This window comes from Pristiophorus japonicus, chromosome 24 (assembly GCF_044704955.1).
Source record: "Pristiophorus japonicus isolate sPriJap1 chromosome 24, sPriJap1.hap1, whole genome shotgun sequence".
NCBI classification, from domain to species: domain Eukaryota; kingdom Metazoa; phylum Chordata; class Chondrichthyes; family Pristiophoridae; genus Pristiophorus; species Pristiophorus japonicus.
Genome location: NC_092000.1, coordinates 10679334 through 10701539, shown reverse-complemented (window position 1 = coordinate 10701539; position 22206 = coordinate 10679334). Strand labels below are relative to the sequence as shown.

General features: G+C 45.8%; 1 protein-coding gene across 1 annotated transcript; it reads right to left on the bottom strand.

Annotated features, from left to right (window-relative positions):
• Positions 1 to 274: 274 nt before the first annotated feature.
• On the bottom strand, positions 275 to 21083 carry LOC139237924 (low-density lipoprotein receptor-like). Its single transcript, XM_070867231.1, has 18 exons — positions 20942 to 21083; positions 14621 to 14743; positions 13470 to 13592; positions 12987 to 13364; positions 11937 to 12059; positions 10911 to 11033; positions 10408 to 10527; positions 10168 to 10293; positions 9273 to 9444; positions 8427 to 8654; positions 7810 to 7928; positions 7334 to 7473; positions 6084 to 6225; positions 5312 to 5464; positions 4585 to 4806; positions 4240 to 4314; positions 3666 to 3826; positions 275 to 2510 (listed from the first exon to the last, which is right to left on the bottom strand). Exons 1-18 carry the CDS (start codon positions 21018 to 21020, stop codon positions 2475 to 2477), a joined length of 2643 nt encoding a protein of 880 aa, XP_070723332.1. The 5' UTR covers positions 21021 to 21083; the 3' UTR covers positions 275 to 2474.
• Positions 21084 to 22206: the final 1123 nt, after the last annotated feature.

Sequence of the window (22206 nt, the reverse complement as noted above, 5' to 3'; positions counted from 1 at the left end):
AGGCTAGCAAGAAGGACATTGATTTAATCAGAGTTTAAGATGCAACAAAAGTGCAAATGGATTTCCATGGGAGTGGGGTGAGTCAACTGTTGCAGAAATGGAAGTGACCAATGCTGGTGCTGGATAAGTGGTGGTGTGGTAACATGGGACAGTAGTATCTTTATAAAAATAGGTTGACATTCAAAAATCTTAGACCCAGCATTTTAGCCCAGTGTAGTGAAATGGGTGCAAATATTTCTTCCAAGTGAGAATTAAACCTACAAAACACAATGGCAGCAGTTTTGAAATCACTTTATTTCGGTTGATTATTGGTATAAACAAATCACAGTCACCATGATTTAGGCCAAGATACACACAGCCCCAAATCCATGGGGTGGGGGTTACACAAACTCACAAAGGGTTTTAGGAAATGGACAGCTAGTCAGATTCTTTTGCACTTAAGCATTGTTAGGGGAGGGGTGGGGGAGAAATTGGAAAATAAGGAATATTAAATGGAAGGGATTGTAGCAAGATCGAGTCACATTATTGACTCTCTTTATAAATCCCCGTGAATTAATTAAAAAACTGTAGATAGCGAAGTCTCAAACACAAAATGGTAAGTTCACGTCAAGTGCGACACCAGTGATATGGTAGCAGAGGTAGCAAGGCATTTGCACAGAACACAGATAAGACAAAAATTTATAAAGTTCACAAATACAGCCCGTTAAGTCACTGAGCCACTTGACACTTTGAAGGTGAGCAAGACAGCCACATAAAGCCCCAGGGGCAAGGGAGGCACTTTATCCATACGTCACACATTGCTCGTGTAGGAGCTTGCCCCAATTTGGGATTTCACAAACAATTCCCAGCCACCTGCCAAACCCAGGCATTAGTAGTGAAGGGCACAAGCTCTTTATTTACACACATTAGCAGCAGCATGCTGAATAATGTATGGAGGAAGGTCACACTATGGCCAGTTAAAGCAGACACAGAATCCTACACCAGTCTCCTTCAAAACATCAGTTTGGAAATGTGCATGGGCATGAGATTCCAGATTCTGGCTACAGTGGGTCAGGAAGGTAGAGATGCGGCCTAGGAATGTAGAGTCACCTCCTGTGGAATGGGCTCCCCACTAATTTTTTTGAAAAACATTTATCCTTTTTATAAATAAATATATGTTCTTTGAGTGTAAATTTTAACAAGTAGAAAGACAAAACCATTTAGCAAAACATGCTGTCAAAGCAGCCATTGTAAACATTGACATTTAATAAAAGACAAAAATAAGTTGTTGGGTTGTGCACACAGGAAGGGATGTAGCATTAAAATGCCACCCAGAACATTGTGGAGTTTGATTTCCCAGCATTGACATGGTACATACCCACAATGCACTGTTGGTGCTGCATGGCTGGATTTTGGGGCTTTACAGTAACAGGTCACAAAATAAATAAATACATTAAACATCAACCAACACTGCAATTATTAAACATTTCCATCTTCAAAAAAATCTGTACAATATACACAATTATTTACAAATCAAGACAAGCTGGGGGCCCCCCCAAGCTTATGGGCTGGCAACCAACCTTTTGCAAGGAGAGTCAGGCTCAGTAGTGAGGGGGGGGGGGGGGGGGGGAATACAGATGGAGCCTGTATCCCACTAGTTGCATCAAGAGGAAGGACACCAGTGGAGTGTTTGGCAGAAACACAGCCTTTAGGAAAAGTCCAGTATATCCTGATCAACACAGAATTCCATACACACTAGTTGCTTAGCACATTTCTTTTATACAAAATAAAAAGTTCAATTCTGGGTGCAAACTTGCACTGGATCCAAAAAACTGGGCTTCTAATATTAAAAAAAGAGCCACCTTAAAAGCCAAAAGTTGGCTAGTTTAAGGTAGCAAGCAACAGTGATCAAAAAAAACAGGTCAGGGAGAGTTGAATTCTAGCTCGCTCCCCTCTAGTCCTTGCGATATAGCTGTACACGGAGAAAACACTCATGCAATTTACAAAATGTACAACTCTTCAGTCTTGGACTAACATTATATACACAATCTGTAGCATACTTCATCTTCAATGTTATCCTTTTCCAATCACCATTCTCCTGGTCAGTCAGTAGTCAGTGACTTTAAGCTGCACTGATCAGTGTCCACTTCTAACTTCATTTCAGAGATCAAACACCTTCGGTCAAGAGTTTTTAAAACCCAAAAATGAACATTTCTTGCACTTTACAAAAAAAAAAAGTTAAGTCACATCTGGAGTTTGGGTTTTTAGAAAAACCATAACACAATAAAAATGTCCACGGTAATGGCACAGAGTGCAAACAAAAAAACCCCACCCTAACCAGCAACTTGTACAGAGTGGCTCTGCTGAAGGGGTGAGAGAGAGTCGGTGGAAAAGACATGGGAGGTCTGTGGAGGATGGGTGAAACAGCAGAATTGAAATTCTAGATCCAAAAGCAGCGTCGCTACTATGAGGCACTCTGAATCAGGCTCCTTGCATCAAGCACCATAATCTTCCAAGCTCACAGCCGCTCTCTGCAAGAGAAGGGGACTTAGTTATTACATGAACACTAAAGGATCCACAAGTTAGTGCATTTAAAAAAAGGGATTTGGTACAGGAAATAAAGCAGCTGTAGAGTCTGGTTGCTATCTACCTAGGATCAGCTGATTCGGCCCATCTCTGGGTCAGAAGATTGCAAGTTCAAACCCACAAGCAGGACTTGAGCACGCAATCTTGGCTAACATTCTGCCACACTAAAAATGTTGTCCGATGTCACACAATGAGGTGTTAGACAAAAAGACATCCACCAGAGCAGGTGGTGGAGACAAGAGGTTGGTAAGTGGGATGGATGAGATTAAATGGGCTAAAGTCAACCGTGGGACAAATCTCACCCGGCACTGTGCACCAACAAACATACAGCACAATGGAAATCCAATTCTGCCCCCCCATCCCCTCCAGTTTCAGATGCCAGCCCTGTTGTTGTAGCAACAGGTGGATCAGACGACAGGCTGCCATTCACACTCCACTGGAGATAAATCCTTCATTGAAGGTTCCCAGGGATGGGAAATAAAAGGAGACTTGCATTTCCATAGCACCTTTCATGACCTCAAGATGTCCCAAAGCACTTTAGCCAATGAAGTACCTTGGACTTGTCAATGATGTAACATAGGAAATGTTGCACTGCAGCCAATTGCTGTATGTGGGAGCTTGCTATGCACAATGTGATAATGACCAGATAATAGATTTTAGTCATGCTGGTTGAGGGATACATATTGGACAGGATATCATGGAGAACACCCCTGCTCTTCAAAATAGCTCCATGGGATCTTTTATATCCACCTGAGCGCGCAGACAGGGACCTCTGTTTAACGTCTATCTGAAAGGCAGCGCGGCGCTCAGTCAGTACGCCACTGGGATGGTCAGCCTAGATTTGAGCACTCAAGTCTCGAGTTGAGACTGAGGCAAGATTGCTACCCACTGAGCCACAGTTAAAAGTATTGGTCTCTTGGCATTGAAGGATTTTCAGGCTCAGCTGGGACCCAACAATAGCCTACATGCAGCTTCTGCCACGGGAGGTTAGTTTAACCATCTTGGAGAAGGGAACACGTGGCATGAAAACATCACTGTGTAACTGGTGTCTCGAATTTTTAAAAACAAGTTTGCTTTAGCTTCAAACAGCAAAGGCTCACCGTGGGATACGTGTAGCCGACCTGATTCCGGCTAATGTGGACCTCATCATCTTCGGTGGTCTTCTGGTAGACAGGGTTATCGAAGTTTATGCTGTTGGTGTTCTTCAATCTCCAGTTTTTCCACACGAAATAAGCAGCAGTACCGAGCAGCGACAGGATTGCTTGGGAAGAGAAGAACAGTTTAACCATCACCTTCCCGGAGATTTTAGTGCACAACACAAGTCGATACTAGAAAGGCTGGGCAGGGCAAGGTAATAGTACCGACAAGACACCACGGAGCGACAGCTCAAGGTATACACTCGGTTTGCAGTTTGACCACAGGATGAAGAGCTTTTCCTTCTCCCCCACATTACATCAATCCTGGATAAACACTGCCCATTTGGCAGGTTGGCACCAGCAGCCAAGACAAATTTGACGTAGGCAGTATCCGCTGAACAGATCAGCACTGGAGCTCAGCCGACTCTGCCCTATACAACTTGGCAGCTTCACTGGGATTTACAGAGGCTACAAGAGCTGCCAGCTCCTTGTGTAGTTCTCATCTTATTTATTTACAATCTGTTTTAACCGAACTTACCTAGTGGTAGAACGATCCACAACGCATTAGTTCCTTTGCGGCTTTCCTTAGCCTCTGCCGCGACCCCGTTCCTAGCTGCAAGAGAAAACAGAACAATTAGCGGCCTGAAAAAAGTGAACTCCGCAGGAAGAATCCTATTAGCAGCTCAAAGCAGTGTTACCTGGAAGCTGCGCTTTGTTCTGTGTGGCCCGTTACTTTTAATGTGCGCTCCTTTAAATTTCTGCGTATTTACTACGGAAAAGCCAGTGAGTGGCCTCCGTTTGACCTTTCCCGTTAGGCCACGAGAGAACACAGTTTTGAAGCAAGCCTTTTTTTAAAAAATAAATAAAGTAGCCAATGAGTTACCTTCATGTGAAATGGTGAACATCTCGTGGAGGGTAGGGAGTGCAGTGGGCCCAGCATGGTCTGATGGAACATTGGCAGCTTTGGAAGTCTGGACAATCATTTTCCTGGTTGTGGCGGTGGGGCGGCGTGTGGTGGTGGGGCTGTCTGTTGTGGTGGCCTCAGCATGGTTCAGACCAGTTGAGGTTTTGGCAGCACTAGAGTTGGTAGGAGGCACGATATCGGCTAAAGAGGATAAGCATGGGTCAGTATGTGCAGCAACAGCAGTCTGATCTCTACAACCACCAGGTGTAACCTGGGAGTGGGCAGTGCTGATGGAAATGGTTTCTGCTCGGGAAATATCACTCCCCTTTCAAGACTGGTCGTCATCATCACCCCCTCAACACACTCCTTGCAAACTGCCACCCCATTAATCTCCCTTTCCTCTCCAAAGTACCAACCAGGTTTCCTCCATAAACCCCTCTGCCCCTCTTTTTAAAGGCCCCTTTGCAATCTACCTCTGACCAAGCTTTGGTCACCAATCCAAATTTTATTATCTATGTCCATTTTTCCCCCCTTAGGCCTCGGAGGTGATTTGGGACTTCTCTCCTCCACCCAATGTTCCCTGCAGAGCTGGTCTTAATTCCCTTTAAATGCAAGCTGTTGTAGTACTTGCCCCTTGACCAGACGAACATGTAACATCCTTGTTCAAATGATTAAAACAGATCAGTTATAGATCAGAGTCACGAACCTGGGATGCAGAGCCTCATGTCTGGCCCCAATTGCATTCCATCAGAGCAAACACAGGTGTACTTTGGAGAATGAGCATTGATCTGAGGCGCTGGAAGGCACAGGTGCTCACAACCACCGTTTACTTGTCCATTCTGCTCGCACCAGTTAACACCTAGAAAAAAAAACACACTGCACTTACAGAATGTACTACAGGAGTGTAACAAGAGTGTAACACAACAACAGACACCATTTTTATGGCACCTTTAACGTAGAAACACATTCCAAGGTGCTTCGCAGTAGTGTCAACAAAATTTCACGCCGAGCCACATATGGAGATATTAGGCAGATGACCAAAAGCTTGGTCAAAGGGGTAGGTTTTAAGGAGAGGCAGAGGTTTAGGGAGGGAATTCCAGAACTTCGGGCCTAGGCGGCTGAAAGCACGGCCGTCAATGGTGCAACATTAAAACAGCTGATAACAAATGCATCTGCAGCAACAACCAGTGTTTAAGAGCAGAAGTGGACAGTCCCACAAAATATTGCACTTTAGGTTCATCAGCTGTTTTCACTGGAGGGAGGTTGAAGAAAAGCAGAATTGAGGTATTGAAATCCCAGATATTAAACAGGTTTAATTTTTGCAGCTGTAGTGGCACTGACCATCTGGATTTAAACATGTTGCGAGGGCAAACTGCAAGAATGTTTCATCGGAGCTTCACATGGGAGCAACCAGACCTGCACTGAGCCATTATGCTGCTCAGTTTGAAAACAAGGGACGTCCTTGAACAGATACTGACCGTTGGGTTGTCGGAGATGGTGGTAGAGCACAATGTCCTGAGGACCATCCAGGTTCTCGATGACCGTTAGGATATCGCCACCAGTGAGCCTGTTGGCACTGAAAATGGCCTCGTGATCTATATCAGTCCAGAAGATCTTATCCTAAAAATAAAAGGCAGGAGCAAAAATCATCAGCCAAATGAAGCCAACCATCTCTGAAAAGACACAATGAACACATCCAGAGTTGTGAGAGACAACTACACTGAGATTGCAAATCTCTGATCAGGATCCAGAGCCATTTTTCAAAAGGCACATTAGTTTTCAAACGAGGGGTCAGAGATTTCACTATAAATCACACCAGCCAGAGGCTCCAGGGCTGAATGAAATGCAGCATTTCCGAGTGAGTCTTTGGTCGCATTGGGGCTAGTTTCACCAATACCCATGGGCAAATTTAATCGCAACTAGTCGCAGAATGAAACATTAAAATATAAACCCATCGCACTAGTGCTTCCCCCAGATCAGAACCACCCATTCATTCCAAAAACCTGCACTTTAAAAAAAAAATAAATAAATAATAAAAAATTCAGCATGTGGGCATCGCTGGCATTTATTGCCTATCCTAGTGGTGGGCCTTCTTGAATTGCTGGTGGCTTGATACAACAGATTGGCTTGCTAGAGCACTTCAGAGGGAAGTTAAGAATCAATCATGGAGGGGTTGGAGTCATGGGGATGGACACTTGCTGTCCTCTCCTAAGGGGCACATTAGTGAACCAGTTGGGTTTTTACAATCCGATAGATTATTGGTCACTTCTATGGATACCAGTTTTAAAACTGAATTCAAATTCCCAAACCGTAATGGGATTTGAACTCGGGTTCTCTAGATTATTAGTCTTTGTCTCTGGATATGGGGGTCTGGAACTCACTGCCTGAAAGGGTGGTAGAGGCAGAAACTCTCACCACATTTAAAAAGTACTCGGATGTGCACGTGAAGTGCCGTAACCTACAAGGCTACAAACCAAGAGCTGGAAAGTGGGATTAGGCTGGATAGCTTTATCAGCTGGTGGACACGATGGGCCAAAATGGCTTCCTTCCGTGCTGTAAATTTCTAAGATACGCTAATGTATCCCTGTCGCTCTCTCTCCCTCTCTTTCCCCCCCCCCCCCCTCCGAGATATTTTTCCTCAATACGAATCTTGACCATAACACTGATCCATTAGAATTGAAGCAGGATCAGAAGCAAACATTAAAACAGAGTCCCAAGGTTCACTCACCTCAAACAGTGTCACAGAGAAGGGATGAGCCAGTTTATCCTCGGAGATGATCAAAGTCTTCCTGTTGTCTCCACCAACACCAATACTGGATAAAGTGTGCAACTTGGAGTCCACCCAATAGAGTCGCTGATTCACCAAGTCTGGAACAAGCACAAAAGCATGATCACACACAGCCCCAATAAAAGGTTCTAACCGAGACCAAAAGGGGAATAATTCCTATGCAACTCCCAAACCACATTATGTTTTAGAATTACTGATACCCATCAAGTACCTCACCCAAGTCTGCAGTACAGAACAGGGAAAAATCAATGGCAACCTGAGATATGTAGCTCAACTTGAGATAATACAATAACTGAACTCCACTTGGAAGATCTGCACTGGGAGCCTGCTATACCCACCCTCCCAGTTGAATTGCTATTGCTTTGGTACTTTATATACAACCCCCCTTCCCCCCTCCCTTCAGGGGAGACACTTACCTAGAGTGATTCCATTTGGCCATTCAATCCCTGCAATGACCAGCGACATCCGATCCACTCCATTCAAACCGCCTTTCTCGATCTTGGCTGGGCTCCCCCAATCACTCCAATACAGAAAGCTGGTGGGAAAAGAATCAGTAATTAAAACTCCATGAACAATTTAGGTTGGATTGTAGTGCTGTATCAACCACAAAACAAAAATCAAGAAATGCACCTAAACCCTCAGGTCTCTCTCCCCTTCACCACCACAAACATATCTGCAGTCAAAAGATGGGGTGAACTCTGATGTTGTCATAGCTCAGTGCTGGCTATAGTTACCCATTAAACCCACTCATTTTTGCCAAGCATCACGAGATTCTTTAGGTTTTCCCCAATCACAAATTTAAAAGACAGACAGTTGATCCATTTCCAGACTTCTATCCCTTTATCTGGCAATAAGAGCAGTACAATGGCTTAACTAATATAGCAACCGTAGGAAGAGAAACCCCCACACAGCAAGTTATTGCATCAACATACAGTCCCAGCAGCCTGCCACCAAGACCAAAGACCACCCCACATTTATATATGTGCCTTTACTCTCAAATTCCCTTCAGTTTTGTCCCAGAAATGGCTCGTACCCATGAACTGGATCCACCACAATGCCCCTGGGCTTCGAAAGCTCTTCTTTAAACAGGACCTTTCTCTTTGTTCCGACTGTGTTAGCGACAGAGATGGTGCTGGTGAAATAATCTGTCCAGTAGATGTTCTGGTGAATCCAGTCTACAGCCAGGCCATCCGGGGCCTCGATTTCAGTCTCAATCACTGTAGAATGATGGGACGAGCTCTCCGCTTTGTCCATGTGGGCACTGTGGAAGAGAAAAAAATATATATACGATCAAACCAAGAAATGAGGTGGTTTATAAAACAAGGTCCAAGTTACTGGAGGCTAGAGATTTAATTTATTTGAATCTTGGGAGCTGGTGCTTTGAGTTTATACCACAGGATGTGGATTCACTCCAGTATCCCTTCAAGCCTGCAGGTCGAAGCATTTCTGCCGTCAACCCTTTCGGGGAATGTCCATGGGAACAGGAGTAGGTCATTCAGCCCCTCAAGCCTGTTACGCCATTCAATGGGATCATTACTGATCTGTGACCCAACTCCATATACCGCCTTTGCCCCATATCCCTTAATGCCTTTGATTAACAAAAATCTATCCATCTCCAATTTAAAATTAATTGATAGAGCATCAATTGCCATTTGCAGAAAGAGCGTTCCAAATTTCTACCATCCTGTGTAGAAGCCTAATTTCACGCCTCGACTATGCCTCCAAACAGAAATAGTTTCTCTATCTATTCCCCCAATATAGTTTGGTCTCCCGAATGCTTTGTACCCACAGGCCGAAACGAGAGGCAAGAGACGCTCATTGGAGTCAATCAGGATCACATCAGAATTATTGGCCGCCTTTTTCCCAAACAGCATCTCACCTGTAGATTTTTTTCTGAGACTGGTCAGCCCAATAGATCTTGTTCGCAGCCACCTCCATGTCCAGCGCCACCACATTCTTCAGCCTGGGGATAAGCTGTGTGTACTCGCTTCGATCGAGGGTCAGCTTTCGGACCTCGTGCCGGTTGGTGAAGAACAAGTATGCAACTGTACCTGAGGCACCAAAATGAAGAGGAGCAACAAATTTAGCATTGCATACATCAAGCCCATAGTTTAAACAAACTGCAAGCTGGTGCCCAGTGTTGACCTCGATGAAGGTTACACACGCAGGCTGGAGCCAAGTGCTGACCTTGAAGGTTACACATTGTAGACATGCAGGCTGGCAACAGTGTTGACCTCGGACAAACCAGCAAATTGATTTTCTAATTCTATAGACACACCAGATTGATGGGAAAACATGGCTAGACTCTGCCAAGTTTCTGACCAGACTTTGGTCACTGGCAGGGAGGAACAAAAAACAACCACCGACTTCCTGGTGACAGAACCAGGATCAGGAAGGAGGGTGCAGGCAGCCACGCTGCCTCTTAACCAGAAAGGCGATGACAATAACCAGCTGTGGCAACATGATACTTCTGCTGGCTACAATCAGGAGTAGCAATGCACGAGGGAATGAGTTACGATTTAACTGAATGGCATCCAGACCAGCAAGGGTCCAAACCAATGTTCCCCTAATGTTTTTTTTGGGTGCACAGCCCAGTTTTGCACACTTGAAATTTACCACCACAAAAGCTGGTCCCAGGCTATGTGGGCCTGAGAGAGCAGTGTTGCCACACAGCTTAGAGAGAACACTGGTCCAAACCATTAAGAATTGAGATCACTACAGCTGCTAGAACTCCAAACACAAGGCCATGCAGAATCTCTAGATGTGGCTCTTACCAACAGCTTTGCACTGCCTGGTCACTGGGTCCATGTGATAGCCCTCGTTGCACTCACACTTAAATCCACCTTCCAGGTTGATGCAGCCCTGGCTGCACATATCTGGATTCTCGCACTCGTCGATATCTGAAAGTCACAAAATGTCAGAACAATCTGGCCATTTCCAACAGCTCGCCAGTACATCAGAGCCCAGTAACAGTAACAGACACTGGATAGAATGAAGGAAAGTTATATTCATACCTTCACATTTGGCATCATCAACCAGTCTGAAGCCAGGGCGACAGAGACACTTGTAGCCGATCTTGAGATCATTACAGATGTGTGAGCAGCCACCATTTTCAGTCAGGCATTCATTCTCACCTAGAGAGAGCACAGAACATTCAGTGAAACCAAAGCCATTAAGCTTCAACTTAACCCTCTGAACCTCGCCTGATCAATCATGTCCCTATACAGCAATGAATTCCTCACCCCACTCTCCTCAGCCTTACATACCAGCTCGTGCCTTCTCAAGAGTCCTCTCCCCTTAGTGGCAGAGCTTTCAACCCTCACACTCAAAGTTACTCTCCCCAAAACCCATCCAAAGCTTCTCACGCTCAGTAGATGCAAGTTACTGCTCCAATACAAAGCCCTCAGCAAACCACAGCGCTTTCTTGCAAGTACTTGGGTGAACTACAACTTGTATCTCTGCTGCTGTCCAGCAAGGACCATAAACCGTAACAGACATGGTAACATTTCTGACGTACCACATTCCTTCAGGGGCTCATCTGACCAGTCTCTGCAGTCGCGCTGTTTGTCACAGACTTTGTCCAGTAGGATGCACTCGCCACTCCTGCACTGAAACTTGTGGGGACCCTCACACTTGGTCACTGTTGAGAAATGGGACAATACATTAACAACCCAATAACAGCTCACGTTGCCTGCTGCATGCCAGAAGGCGAGAGCCACAGTTTGCAACTCAATACAATGAACTAGTGAAGTGGCAAATGACATTCCTGGATTCAAAATGGTTAGGATAGCACCACTTAACATTTCAGCAACTTTAAAGATTATGGGTTCCTTCTCCAGTCTGTGCTAGCAGATATTAACGGGGTGGGGGGTCATCATAAGTGGCTGCAACAGCAAAGTACAGAGGGTTAATTTGCCTGCTGGCTTACTAGTCACTCCTGCCGCAAGTGCACGGGTACAAATGCCAATGAGGACACTGTCCATTCAATTGTCCGACAATGTTAAGTATCGATGGCAGCTACTAGAGGTGAAACTGGAGTGATCACCTTCTGGCGGAGAAAATTTAAAAAAGGGAAAAAAAAAGGAGCAATATGCACAAATATAATGGGCACGATCCATTTACTGAGTCAGTGGGCTTACAAGTTTCTTTCAATCCCTGATGTGACTAACACAGCATTGTAAAACCACAACACTGACTGCAGCTCTGTAGTTAGTCTAGGGATACTTGGCTTAAAGGGAGAGGATTCGAGGTCTGGGTGCTAATCAGAGTAGTGCAACATATTCAGTGTGGCCAATGTGGACCAGACACATGGATCGCAAGTCTGGGAGGGAAGCCACTAAATCATCCCCCTGATGAAGCAATGTGCACCTTCCTACATTAACATGGGATGGGGAGGGGGAAGTAATCACTCAGCTCTCATTTAAACCTCAGCCAGGTTTACAAGAACCCTACATTTAAAAAAAAAAATAGTCCCCACACCAATACTTCAGCTAAGCACATGATAATAGGCAATTCCCACCAATTTTGTAGGAAAGCAACTTACCATTTACACAGCCAACTTCATCACTCAGGTCATGGCAGTCGAACTTCTTATTACACTGCAGGCTTCCATGAATACACATCCCATTATTGCACTCAAATTCATCTGGACGGCAAGTTGTCACAGCTTAAAAAAAGTTTCAACACATTTAGTCCAAGTGCCTGTATCGTGCGTATCTGAAAACAAAACTCCTGCTAGTATCAGAGTCTGACAGTACTCCTAACGTCACCGATCACAATCGTACAGCACAGAACGAGGCCATTCAGCCAGTCATGCCTGTGCCAGATAGATGCCAGTCTATCTGTCTATCCATCCAGTCAGAAGGTTATGGGTTCAAGTCCCACTCCAGGGACTCTAGCACAAAAAATAAATCTAGGCTAACTCAGTGCCATGTTGAGTGAGTGCTACACTGTCAGAGGTGCCATCTTTCGGATGAGACGTTAAACCAAGGCCCCGTCTGCTCTCCGGTGAATGTAAAAGATCCCACGGCACTATTTCAAAGAAGAGCAGGAGAGTTCTTCCTGGTGTCCATCAACATTTAAAAAAAAAAAGTGTTCTGGTCTCCATCACATTGCTGTTTGTGGAAAGTTGGCTGCCATGTTTCCCATATTACAACAGTGACTACACCCCAAAAGTACTTCATTGGCTGTGAAGCACTTTTGAGATGTCCGGTGCACTATATAAATGCAAGTCTTTCATTTTTCTTCCCGTCAAATGCAACAGGAAGCTCCGCAGCTGTTCAATCCCCACGCTGCTGGGGTGGCCATCTGGGCTGCAGGAGATACTAAGACAGTACCTTCAGACCATGCAGAAAGTCACAATGTGTGGCCCTGGGGCAGGAAACCCCACATCTGGGTCCATCCGAGCTTTTTAAAAAAAAAAGCAAAAAAGCAAAAGCTGCAAATCCTACAATCTACGTGCTCCATAACCGAGGAACTGCAGACTGGGGTGGGGTGGGGGGGGCGGGTGACCTACCTCGGGAGTGGAGGGGGGGGCGGAAGGGTTGAAAAAAAATTGACCGTGTTCAGGAGGGACACAGTTACAAATACTCACCACAGCCTTCTTCGTCAGACTTATCCCTGCAGTCAGGGTTGCTGTCGCATCGCCATTTCAGGTGAATGCATTCGCCGCTGCCGCAATGGAACTCCAGGGCGGAGCAGGGATTGGGCAGCTCATGTGTGGTCTCCCTGCCGCAATTCTGCGGCCACTCATCAGATTCGTCGGGGCAATCTGGGTCATCGTCGCAGGCCCAGAGTTTTGGGATGCAAACTTTGTTGGTGCACTGGAACATCTGAGGCCCACAGGTCCGCTCCGGACATCCCACCTCGTCGCTGCCGTCGCTGCAGTCCCGGTCCTGGTCGCAGACAAACTTTGGAGAGATGCAGTTTCCATCACGGCACTGGAACTCGTCATCTTTGCAGACAAGGGCAGCTGTTGAGCAAGAGTGATCGTTAAGATGCCGTTTTGTATTCCAGCAAGTGGTTAGAAACAGCTCTTGCAAACTGAGTGAGCAGGAGGAGAATCAGGATTACTTACGGCAGTTCTCCTCGTCGGAACCGCTCTCGCAGTCTTTTTGGGTGTCGCAGTGCCAGGATGCTGGGATACACTTGTTAACACGGCCACCACAGCTGAACTCTTGGGAGTTGCAGGTCTTATTCCCTGGAAGAAAGATTTAAAAAAAAAAAAACAATCAGAATCTGAAGATGTACAATGCATCTACAGGACAATGTCTACCTCCCTTCACATTTAGTTCCGAGTGCTCAGAAAGCTCTGCTTTACCCTTACAGGTTCGTCACAGGGACTGGCCAGGTTAGAGGCAGGAAGAATGTTCCCAATGTTGGGGGAAGTCTAGAACCAGGGGTCATAATCTAAGGATAAGGGGTAAGCCATTTAGGACCGAGATGAGGAGAAACTTCTTCACTCGGAGTTGTTAACTTGTGGAATTCTCTGCCGCAGAGAGTTGTTGATGCCAGTTCGTTGGATACATTCAAAAAGAGAGTTAGATGTGGCCCTTAAGGCTAAAGGGATCAAGGGGTATGGAGAGAAAGCAGGAGAGGGGAACTGAGGTGAATGATCAGTCATGATCTTATTGAATGATGGTGCAGGCTCGAAGGGCCGAATGGCCTACTCCTGCACCTATTTTCTATGTTTCTATGTCACCCCTTGCAGTTTCTCAGTTATGGAGCATGTAGGATTTGCAGCATTTGGACATTACAAGCCTACCATCCACTTACCAAGTAAACATTCCTGCAATGTTCCCTCTAATTTTTCATGCACGATCCCTTTGAATTTGCTGCATGACCGCACATCCCTGGTATCTTTACCAGCAGCAACAGCTGGTGAACGGCTTGTGCGGGAGCATTCCAGTCCTTTCCCCTATGCCAGCCTACCAAGACCACCAACTCTCCCACACCATTTAATTCCCTCCTCAGCACCAACTCTTGCCTTGGTACAGTTCCGTGGGCTCTATTCAAATAAGAATATTCTTCAACTATGGGGAGGAGTCACAGCACAACCTGATCCACTTTCCGGCAGGGAGTCACTGGACAGGACCAGGAAAAAAAAAAAACAATTGCACCCGACCACTGCCCTGGCTAAGCTAGTTCAGTTGAGACATGGGAAATTAAACCCATTCCCCAGGATAGTCAGTGAGCAACCGCCACTTAATATAATGAAGTTCCACTTACTGCATGTCTCCAGTGACTCGTCGGAACCATCGTCACACTCAGACTGCCCATCACACAGCCAGTGGACTCGAATACATTTCCCGTCACCACACCGGAAGTGGTTCTGATCACAAAGTCCAGTTGCTGAAAATAAAAAACACACAAGTTACCCTTAGCACTGAGTTGGTTAGGAGGGGAGGGGGGCGGGGAAGAGAAGGGAGTGAAAACACAGTAAATACCAAAATTGAAAACACTCATGAATCCAGTTGGAATCTCAATCTATGGACCCTGCCAGCATCACGTGTGCCTCAGTGCAACTGCAGAGCAAAAAAGCAGCAGCCGCCATCATCCCTCTTCTATACACAGGTTGTGCAGCCTATGGCATGACTGTTAGGTTGGGGCCAGTCTCAGGCTAGTTATATGGTTCGGCCTTTACTGCCCCCCCACACACTTTGCAGTAAAACTCGTACAGGGGCGACACACACCGCTTTAAAAAATGTCAAAAAAAAGTGTGCCAGACCTATTCATAAGATGGAGCCCATTCAGCAAGATCCTGAAGTCTCTGCATTCCAGCATCCATTTAAGTGTCAAGGTTTTGTGTCTCGCTCAGAGTGCTGATCACTGCCTTCAAGAAGATTTATTTTACTAGTTTGAATCAGAGTGCCCCAAGCCCTACTCAGCAGTTTAAAGCAATATTCTCCGGATCTACTTTGTCCGTCTATATAATGACCACAAATCACTCAGGACACCCTCGTTTCAGACTAAAAAGTCAATACTGCATATCAGGAGGAAAATGAAATGAGGTTAGCGTAACATTTTCTGTTGTAATGTGCGTGCGTGGGGAGAAGAGGGGTGTGGCAGAAATCAGCATTCTGATTCAAGTACTCGTATTCTCCCCCTTAAAAAAAAAGGAAATTACTTCTGCTCAAACAGAAATTCCAGCAGGGGTGTTTTTTCCCCTCGTCTTTAGGTGTAGAAACTTTTTTTTTACTCGGCACTGTGACTCACCCAAAGAGTACAGACAGCTGTGACCCATCTCACCCATTGGTTGCCGAGAGTGGGCCGACAAGCTCATGGGACATGATTGGCTGGCTGATCACGGCACATTTAAAAAAAAAGTGACGAATCACATCAGGAAGTGAGTACAGAAATTAACAAGATGTGCAACAGATTGTGAAGGACCAGTATTGCTGTAATAATGTCCTGCCACTCCTACAGCAAGCACATAGGCAGGGAACGAGCACTGGGCAATAGGGTAGAAGGAGGGGGCACAAGTAAAACAGAGGGGGAAGAGTGACCCATTCAAGATCTGAGCCGCACCAGTTAATGGCTAATCTCTCAGCCAGTCATTCTGTAATATAGCTCCAACCTCATCTACTTTTACTACAGGTATAAAAGCCAATGCTGAAATGGAAAGCTTCTGATCGTATATACTGAGCGGGGCATGGATCCACAACATTATTCAGAGGGGCGACTGATACCAACTGAGCCAAACTCGACAATGTTAATCCTCTTCAGCAGAGTGGTTCATAAAACACTTAACGCAAGGTTTTGCTGCTGGGTGGGGGTGGGTGGGGAAACGGAGAAAAAAGTGTCAGAATCCAACTTAAAGTTCACAAAGCAGCAGTCAGGCAAAATATGCTCAAATGTTAAACACCGCCCACCCCTTTTCCATCTTCCTAGCATGATACCATCCAGCCCAGCCAGCATACTGGTAGTTACACAAGACTGCAGCAGGCATTTTCCAGCCTACTTCTGGAATCAGAATCCATGTAAACAGGACTCCCACCTGCCCAGCTATCATTTCCCCCTCCATGCTAGAGTCAGATGTAAATTATAATGCAGGAAAGTACCAGGTTGTTTAACATGATAATATAAAATTTCCCTTTTACAACTGTAAAGACAGCAATCCGGAGCACTCTGCTACCCACATATTCCAGACTGATGCCATTCAATTTTCTATTGAGTCACCACCACCACTCACAGAAACTGCAGTGCTGACTCTCACTGGGTAGAGTTCCACAGACATTGGACACCCTCTGAAACCTCACTCTGGTGATCATTCTCAATGAGAGCACGAGATTGTAGTTAAAACAGGCCATTCACTATAGATAGAATCACAGCTGACCCAGATCTAGTTCTCCCTCAGCGACCTTTAGAGAGTCAGTGAAAGATCAAGAAACAAAGGACCCTGGCAGATTGTCACTACTGACCCAGGGGTACTGATACCTGTTACAGCACTTCTAATGCTACCCAAGGCAACAGCTGATGCAGTACAGACCAGGGCTTGAACGAGAGACATGCCTAGTCTATACAGCTTAGCTGCTCACCCCATTAGGCATCAGAGGCTGGGAATTGAAGAAACCCTGAATATTTGTTAAATGAGAGATTTGATAAGAGGCATTATTATTAAAAAAGGATAGGACAGAGTAGATAGAAACAGATCATTTTCAGTGAATAAGGTGTGTAAAACAAGGACAGATACACAATTAAATGCAAGAGATTTAGGATGGAGCGCAGGAGGAAAAAGTCAAGCAATGTTTCTGTATAGTAGGCCATACGGCCCCTTGAGTCTGCCATTTAAAACGACTCGAGGGGCCATATGGCCTACTCCTGCTCCTATTTCTTATGTTGAGCTGTGTGGCCTCACAGCGGTTTGGAGGTCCAGCGCAGCTGGCTCTTATAATTGAAAAACCGCACATGCGCGGAAATTTGAATGGGCTGCACAAAAAGCGAGGGAACATTGGTGGTGCCTCGTGACCAGAGTTAGTGACTGAAGCAGAGACTAAAGAATATAAAAATATTTAAGAATAGTTAGATAGGTTGTTGAAGGAAAGGGAATAAAGGAATTTGGGAACAGGGCAGGAACATGGGGGCAGGACTGTGCAGAAGCAGCACGGACTGGTTGGACCAAACAGCCAGTTTCTATTGCCAGTGATGTCTGCACACACCTTGGTAAATCTCAGCTGACAAGCATCTAAGCCATGTGCCACTGAAGACGGCAATAACAAATTATTTAGAGCTCCATGGTTATGCCGCACCATTAGAAATTGCCAGTTGACAAGTTTCTCCGCTAGTCACCAATGATGAGCGATGGGCATGAAGGAACCACATTCTTAAAGTCAAACAGTGCTTGTAGGTGTGACACCGCACCCAACAATGGGGCTTCACCTGCTGGGTGGCTACGTAGCATTGGATGGGTGTGCATCAGTCAACTCAAAATTCCCAGCATGCTAAAGCTGTGCCAGTTTCTGCTGCATTCTACATGGATCACACAAACAAGGACCAACTACAAACAGAATTTGTTTGAGACATAGGGACAAAAATGGTAGAGCACTCAATGACAAGGCAAACCCAGTTAACAATAATCTCAAATTCTCCATACCCAAGAGACAGTTTTAATAACTAATCTGTTTTAAAATCTGACTGTATGAAGCCATTAACCAATTGTACCAGTGCAATTGTGGGGTCTGAGCAACTTAGGTCAGTGCCAAAGAGAAAAAGATGGACCAGCTGAAGAAGACAGCCATCAGATCAGTCTAGACAGCATAACCTACATGATCATCCAATGAGACATTCAATACAACTCACACATTTAAACACTGCATTATTTAACACGGAGCAAAGATTCCCTCTAATGTCCAGCGCAATCTAATCGCATCCAAATTAAATTATGCAGCAGCCAGCACCTCTATCACTGCCCATTTCCAGAGGGCAGCAGGGGACCATCACACCTCCCCTCTCCTGCAACAGTTTTATGAAGACCTCAGAGGGCTCCACCCTGTAGCCACAGCCATTACAAAGGCTCTTTGATATAGTAGGGTATGCTGGAGGCATTTAGTGTCTGTAACAATTGCCCATTTCTGCCACTGAAGTGTCAGATGCTTTGACTACAAGCGTCAGAATCTCTTATGTTTGCATTCCCAACACTTGGATCTTGTTTCAACACTGCAGAGCTGGACTCACTTCAAAAAAGGCACAGTACCTACTCAGTCTCCACACAACCTGGAAAGTTGTCTCACACTGCTTCACAAGCTTTGGCACTTCTTATAATTTTATTCCCAATTAGTGCCCAGCATGTTCGCTGCAGCCTCATGCTTAAACACGCCACAAGACAACCTGGTCCCCCTTAATACACTGTAGCACCGTGATAACATCTGGGTTGAATGCAACATTTCTAAATCAGTCTCCGAGGATTTAAAAGCCTACTTGCAGAGGGATTACTGCAGTCCTTGGAGTAGGGGACCAGACAGTTTGCTTGCACTGGGCATAACAGAGTTAAATTTTTCCTGCTGCTATCTCACCAATACCCAAAAGGCAGCTGAGAATAATCAGGATTGTGTTTATCAACAGTAACTTAGTCAACAGCAGAAGTAGTCTGATCGTACCATGCAAGTTAGCCAATCAGATGTTAGTTTGCACAAGCTGTAATCATATGTTTTCAAAAAAAGGAGTGGCTTGATTGATTGAAGTTCTTCGATTGTACCGTGTGTAGTTAAGGGAATTCACCACTCCCAGCATAGAGCAAATACAACCTAGAAATGTACAAGTTTACAAAAAAGCTGACCAACACAAATCTTATGGAAATAAAGATGAACATGTACCACAGTACCATCTTGATTAGACACTATACTCAGTCTGAAACTAACTCGTTCATTCATAAAAAACAACCATGTTGATGAATCACCAAGTAGTACCGAGCTTAGTTTCTTTTTTAAATTGCCTTTTATTTCCCACAGGCACAAACCTATCAAGGTATGATACTGATTCACAGTTCAATGTGTGCTTAAAGACTGAGCAAATAAGTGTCAAATCTCTTATTTACAAAGACACTTCCTCCTCTTTCTCCCCATCCATCAGCAAGATAAGGAAATAGGATCTACAGTGCCTTGTCCAAGTGAGCATTTTTAAACAGGCAGTGATGGTCAATAGGCTATTAAACAACGAGAGGCATCTCAGCTAGCGCAAGTAATGACCTCATCAAAACCCAGACCACACAACTTCCCAATGGGGCAACACTTAGCTGCAGGAATTTCAGGGGCTTTTCTTTTTCCCCTCAGCCATACTGACAATAACTGCATGAGAAAGCAGTTAACTCAGCACAGCCAGGGTTCTGCACTGGGAACTTCCCAGTATGCATCATTTAAACATTTTACAAAAAATGATAAAGAACAAACTTGCTTTCATATAAACCACCTTTCATGACCTCAGGATGTCTCAAAGTGCTTTACAGCCAATGATGTTTAAAGTGTAGCCACTGTTGGGAGGTGGGAAACAGTGGAATTTTTCACAGCAAGATCCCACAAACAGCAATGATAAATGACCAGGTAACCATGTGTTTTTCTTTAAAGTGACATTGATTGAAGGATAAATGTTGGACAGCACACCGGGGACAACTCCCACTGCTCTTCAAATAATGCCATAGGATCTTTTACATTTAATCGAGGGGGGCAGGCAGGGTCTTGTTTAACATCCCAACCGAAAGACGGCACCTCCGACAATGCAGCACTCAACACTGCACTTAGTGTACCAGCCTAGATTTACGTGCTGAAGTCTCTGGAGTGGGACTTAAAGCCACAACCTTCTGACAAATGCGAATAGAACAGTGACTACACTCCAAAAGTACTTAATTATTGGCTGTAAAAGCGCTTTGCAACATCCGGTGGTCGCAAACGTCGCTATATATGAAAGTCTTTCTTTTTGCTACCCAGAGATACGGCTTGGCATTACTATTTTAAATAGCGGGATGTAGAGATAACCCCGGGTCAGCTACATTTCAACAGTGCCCACCCCTCACTGCTGAAACATGACTACAACTTCCAGAGTGCCCCGCGCGCAGTCTCCGCCCTTCAAGAGGCGGGGCCGCGGCACGAGCTTCAGGGAGAGCGGCGATTGGTCGGGGGTGGGGCCCGCGAATGGCCTGTTCGGGCAGGAGCCAATCGGCGGGCGGCACTAGCAGCGCGGCTCGAGCTCCCCTGACGGACGAGGGGGGCTGCGGAGACCCCGGGGACAATTCAACGGCCCCGGTGGAGGGACAGGTAAGGGGCAGCGGCGGCGGCGACGATGATGATAACGGCAGCCGGGCCCGAGTCAAAAGGGAGGGGGATAAAACACCGACCATGGTTCCCTCACTCAAACCCCGGTGTCTAAGCACTGCCACCCCCCAACCCCCCAAACCACCACAGCCACAGAGGTCCCTCACATCCCCGGGGGTCTCCGTTCAGCCATTTTCCCCCACTTTTCACCTCACACTTCCCTCATTTTTCACCACACACAAACCCCGGGGGTCTCAACACCATCATGTTCCCCTCCCACAACCCCGTCAGCCCCGGTTCCACTCACCACTGACAGCGGCGATGGGTTGCACGAAGAGGAAACAGCAGCAATAGGCGGCGAGCAGCAGAGCGAGCGCTTTCCCCATGGCGATGTGTGTGTGTGTGTGCACGCGCCAGTTCCTCGGTGACTGTGAAGCTGCCCTCCCGCCCATCCGGGTATTTCAATCTTGGCCGCCTGCTGCCGGTGGGGTGATCCGCTAGGCCCCGCCCCCTTTTAAAGAGACATGCCCCTCCCTCCCTCCTCCTTCTCCCTTGTAGGCTAATTATGGAGTGCCATCAAAACCTGAAGGTTTCTCACAAACTTCGCTTATCCGCCCCCCAGATAATAAATCACACAAAAAAGACAAAAGAAACTGGATAAATCAAAGAATGCTTTTTCATTCTTGTCAGGATCTGGAACGCTCCACCGAGGGATAACATAGAAAATAGGTGCAGGAGTAGGCCATTCGGCCCCTCGAGCCTGCACCGCCATTCAATGTGATCATGGTTGATCATGCAACTTCCGTACCCCTGTCCTGCCTTCTCTCCATACCCCCTGATCCCTTTAACCGTAAGGACCACATCTAACTCCCTTTTGAATATATCCAATGAACTGGACTCAACAACATTCTGTGATAGAGAATTCCACAGGTTCTCAATTCTCTGGGTGAAAAAGTTTCTCCTCATCTCGGTGACCCCTGGTTCTGGATTTCCCGAACATCAGGAACATTCTTCCTGCAGCTAACCTGTCCAGTCCCATCATAATTTTATATGTTTCCATGAGATCCCCTCTCATTCTTCTAAATTCCAGTGAAAATAAGACTAGTTGATCCAGTCTTTCTTCATATGTTAGTCCTGCCATCCCGGGAATCAGTCTGGTGAACCTTCGCTGCACTCCCTCAATAGCAATAATGTCCTTCCTCAGATTAGGAGACCAGAACTGCACACAATACTCAAGGCCCTGTACAACTGCAGTAAGACCTCCCTGCTCCTATACTCAAATCCTCTCGCTATGAAGGCCAACATGCCATTTGCTTTCTTTACTGCCTGCTGTACCTGCATGCCAACTTTCAATGACTGGTGTACCATGACACCCAGGTCTCGTTGCACCTTCCCTTTTACTAATCTGTCACCATTCAGATAATAATCTACCTTCCTGTTTTTGCCACCAAAGTGGATAACCTCACATTTATCCACATTATATTGCATCTGCCATGTATTTGCCTACTCACCTAACCTGTCCAAGTCACCCTGCAGCCTCTTAGCATCCTCCTCACACTACCACCCAGCTTT